Here is a 4,783-nt window from a genome sequence, read left to right on the forward strand (position 1 = left end):
AATGTATTGCGATGTTTTTATTCTTGCGAAAAAAGCATCAGGTTTATAATTGCAATGTTTTTAACCCACAGTTTTAAATTTTAAATCTGAATTCAACAGGATTTTTCCTCAATATCGCAAAAAAATACAAAATGGCAGTAATAAATGCATGCAATAATTTCTGAATTAACAGTACTTTTATTTGTATCCATATGATGAGGTTATCCGTGTTGAACTGATTTTTATGTTTCGTTTATATGTTGTACTTTTACACCACTGTACCAGGTTCGGGAGGATTTGGAACTCACTAACATATTCAACCCCGCCACATTCTGTATGTACGTGTCTGTCCCAAGTTAGGAGCTAGTAATTTAGTAGTTGTCCTGTGTTGCTACGTTACATGTTGGTTTTTTCGTTCATTTTTGTGACATTAATTAGGCCGTTAGTTTTCTTTTTTGTATTGTTTTACATTTGCATGTGGAGAGTTCTCATTGGCATTCATATCAGCTCTTCTTTTTTTCAAATTTAACATCTTATATCAAAGAGAATGAGCCTAAGCCGAGGACAATGCAGCTGGCAGAGGACAAGTAATGCCAATTTACAAACATTAGCAATCAAGCAAAAATAATCTACACTTGTTCAAATATTAATATGTTGCTTCCATGGCCTGTTCTAGATATGGAATTAACTGCGAAGGAAGCCCTTGCCAATTAATACGATTATGTTTTTCTATATGGTTTAACTTAAAACAGTTCTGAAAGATAAACACTTAACCATTATATGTAATATGTATTTCTGCTATAGCCGTTGAACAGTTGATTTAATTTTCTAAAAGGCCAAGTGAGTTTTTTTCATCACTTGGCGCCCATCGTCGTTAATTTTTACAAAAATCATCAGCTCTGAAACTACTGGGCCAAATTTTACCAAACTTGGTCACTATCATCATTGGAGTATCTAGTTTCATCAATGTGTCCGGTGACCTGGCCAACCAACCAAAATAGCCGCCAGGGCTAAAAAAAGAACATAGGGGTAAATTGTAGATTTTGGCTTAAAACTCTTGACACCGAAGCATTTAGAGCTTTTATTATATAAATACCAATCGAATTGTTCTATTTTCCCAGGATAGAAAATATATTATACTCTAATAATTGATATTATACATTGAGTATTTCAGACAAAGTTACAGTAAATTGGAAGTAATTGGTTGTCCATTTGGAATGAGAAGAACAATCATTTTTGACTTATGACTTTGTATTAGGTAATCTGGACTATAAACCGCTAATGAATGATATTCAAAACGCTTGAATAATAGCACACATTGGCAAAGTTGTGTGACGAAGAACCTTGTAAATAAGTTAACTTTCAACGATAATGAAATGGTACCACCATAATTCTGCATTAGTTTATCTTTCCAGTTGCATTCCTTTTTTTGCTATGAATATGTCTTTCAATGTTTATTGACGCAATGCTTCGTCTATTTTGTCCCAGAAAACAACATTCCCTTGTTCATCATTTGGATATTCAATATACGAGTCTTTTTGTACAAGTTCCAATAACATAAGCGGCATGTTTTGTGGAAGGATTTGTTCCACAAATATTAGAAAAATTATGTTCCTTCTATCCCTTGAATATATGCTTTCCATTCGGGCCATATTAAACTCAAACATGCAATAATAAGAATCGAAAAACTGTTTTGATACAATGCATATAGTCTTTCTGCTTTCGTGTATTGCATTTGTAATATTAGTCGTAATTTCTTCACCTGGTATGAAGTCGCGTTGATGTAAACATAGTTTGAAGTTTCTTTCCATTTCTAAATTTTTAATGCAATCATTTATAACAAATAAATTATCGTGTTCACAGTAGGAAATAAAAGCATCATACACATAATGTTTAGAATCAGTGCTTGTCTCACGTCTACGATGTTTGCTTTTAGCAAGGTAAAACATATATCGAAGTTTCCATCTGTATTTATGTACAACGGCAACAGCGATACAAATCAGAGTAGCCATCAGAACAATTGAAGCAATGATGATGAAACTGACATATGATATGCACTCTTTTTCTAACTCCTGAATTCTTTTATTTATTGACATGAATTGAATGACAACTCCATCCTCCGATAAACATCGTCGATCATAGAATACATTAACATGAGTTCCAACTACCCATTTCCAAAATATCAATGTTTTGCACGTGCATTGCAATGAATTATTCAATAAATAAATCGTAAGGTTAGAAGTTAGAGAAATATTATCAAACATTCTCATTGAATTCTGATCTAAAGCTGAGATGGAATTGTTGGATAAATCTAGAAAACTTAGATGACTTAACCGTGACACGTCAAATAAGACTGCTTGTAAATGGTTGTGACTTAAATTGATATATCTTAGTTCAATTTGTCCTTGGAATATTGAGGGTTTCAATGTGTAAATATTATTCTCAGATATATCAACGTATTCTAGTTTGGAATTTCTTCCCATGTGTTTGAAAACTAAAAGATCACCAAGATGGTTGTCTCTTAATATTAGTTTCTGTACATTCGTCAATGTCAATACAAACTTGTCAAGTTTGTTACTTGAAAGGTTTAATGTTAAAATTGACGGTGGAACAGGGTCTGTTTGTGATACTGGAAAAAGACCAACTGGGTTGTTTTCCGTAATTTGCAAATGTCGCACTGACGAATCGTTTAAACCGGAGGCAAGTATGTTCCATACGTCGAAATTTTCTTTTGTTCCATGCAAAAATGTATTTCTAAAGATAATCGTCTGAACAGGTGTCATGCTTAATTCTTTTATTGCATCGGCAATTGAAAGAAAATCATAATAATAGAAATAATGCATTTCTATTTTGTGTAGTTTTTGCAAACTATGGTGTGCTCCAGTTAGAATTGTAATCTCACACGATATGTCAAAGTAAATGTTCTTCAAGTGAACCAGATGAAAGAACGTGTATTTTTGAATCTCTAGCAAGAAACATGTACCAACTGTAAGGGTTTCAAGATGTACTAAAGAGTCAAAACTTTTACTGAAAACTACTTTGTATTTAGTTAGTTTTGGAATATCTATTTCTAATGATTCGAGCATTTTCAAGTTTGATAGCGCTACTTCTGGTAATAAACGTGGATATAGAGAAGTATTTCTTAAACATATTTGTTTCAGGGAAATTAACGATTTAAAAACTTCAATAGGAATTGCACGTTCATTGTACGGTAAGGGATTATTGTTTAGATTCAAGATTAGAAGATTCGACAATCCGTTGAAAGAGAATATATTTAGACGTGTGATTTTATTAAACGATATATCCAATTCAGAAAGATTTCTTAATTGACTAAACGTGTCATCTTTTATCCGTTTAATATTGTTCTTTTTCAAACTCACAGTATACACATTTGCTGGTAAATCTGGTATATCCTTCAATTTTCTATTTGAACAATCAACATTCAGCAACACCTCTCTACCCATTTTAGCATCTTGTGGTATACTGGTGCAGCGACATTTTTTATTGAAATCACATGGTAACGAAATAGCCAGGAGAACATTCTGGCAAATACCAAGAACAATTGCCAAATGTTTTAAAGTAATTTTTGAAGCCATCATGTTCCTTGTGGAATTCTAAAAACACAAATTAAGAAATGAAAGGTATCTTTTAATATACAAATGTAATCTTGTTTGTATTCGTATGGGACAAGCTACAGAGAATAAAATTGGATTTGATCAATTCGGTCAAGTTTAATGAAACAAAAATATTGAGTTGATATCCTCAATTTGAAACATTAAATTTTTAACGCCAAACAAACAGCTAAATACAAAATATGATCGTCAATGAGCAACTGGATTAACAATAATAAAACAAAGTTATACCTCTCTTGGTCATGAAGGAAAAAGTGTCCATTAAAAACTTCGATAACCAAGGTGGACATCGCCTGCTAATTATTTCTCATTTTATGATTTATAATTACTTGTTTTTATCAGGTTTTGAAGGCATTTGGTGTGCACGAGATTGACATTTGATTTCCTTAAAAATAATGGCGACTTAAAGGAAGATAACCAGAAAACTTTCAATGTGAAAACAGCCTTGTGATGTTTGAAGTCCAAGCTGGAATCCAAAGTTAAAACAGTTATACACTTTATTCGACTAATATGTGTACATCCCACATACCATAACGAACACCCCTTCTTTGCATTGACCTTACCAGATTTGCGGTTCTGGTGACAATATTTTTTTTACTCAAGCTGCCAATATAGAAACACTGATATAATCCCCCTTTTTAACCATACGTTGTATCGAAGATGTTTACTATAATACATTTATTATTTAGAGCCAGCGAATACTAGGCGAATTGAAATTGTGAACCGTACCAGAAATTGTGCATGGAAAACACCCTGTTTATAATACTTCTTCAACTCTTCTCCTTTTTATATTTGAAAAAATAAGTTGTCTTTTTTTAAATTATTGAAGTAACAAATATCTTACCATGAGTGGTCCATATGTTAGTAATTAAAGAGAGGAAATGAACATTTTGATTTGATAATATTTGTTTTTATAAAAAAAAATCAACGATCGTTAAAAACGTGACCAGATTGCACAAATGTGTTATATTATAAGATAAATTACAGTAGAACCGATAAATCTGTCTAAATACTTCCTCATTTAAGCTCTTTTTACGATGATGAATAACTTTCATAATGAACAGTTAAAACATCAAGTTACAAAAAAAGCGATTAAGCTTTCAATTCTTTTTCAGTGATGTGTGCCGTTAGTAGTTACTAGGTTTAAACAGTTATACTATAGTTACGGATGT

The 4,783-nt window shown here is 32.1% G+C and overlaps 1 protein-coding gene across 1 annotated transcript; it reads right to left on the minus strand.

Moving 5' to 3' along the window:
- Window positions 1–1,332: 1,332 nt before the first annotated feature.
- Window positions 1,333–3,586, minus strand: LOC139494812 (toll-like receptor 4). Its single transcript, XM_071282988.1, has one exon. It carries the CDS (start codon window positions 3,576–3,578, stop codon window positions 1,434–1,436), a length of 2,145 nt encoding a protein of 714 aa, XP_071139089.1. The 5' UTR covers window positions 3,579–3,586; the 3' UTR covers window positions 1,333–1,433.
- Between the last annotated feature and the right edge of the window lie 1,197 nt (window positions 3,587–4,783).

This window comes from Mytilus edulis, chromosome 11, assembly GCF_963676685.1.
Source record: "Mytilus edulis chromosome 11, xbMytEdul2.2, whole genome shotgun sequence".
NCBI lineage: Eukaryota > Metazoa > Mollusca > Bivalvia > Mytilida > Mytilidae > Mytilus > Mytilus edulis.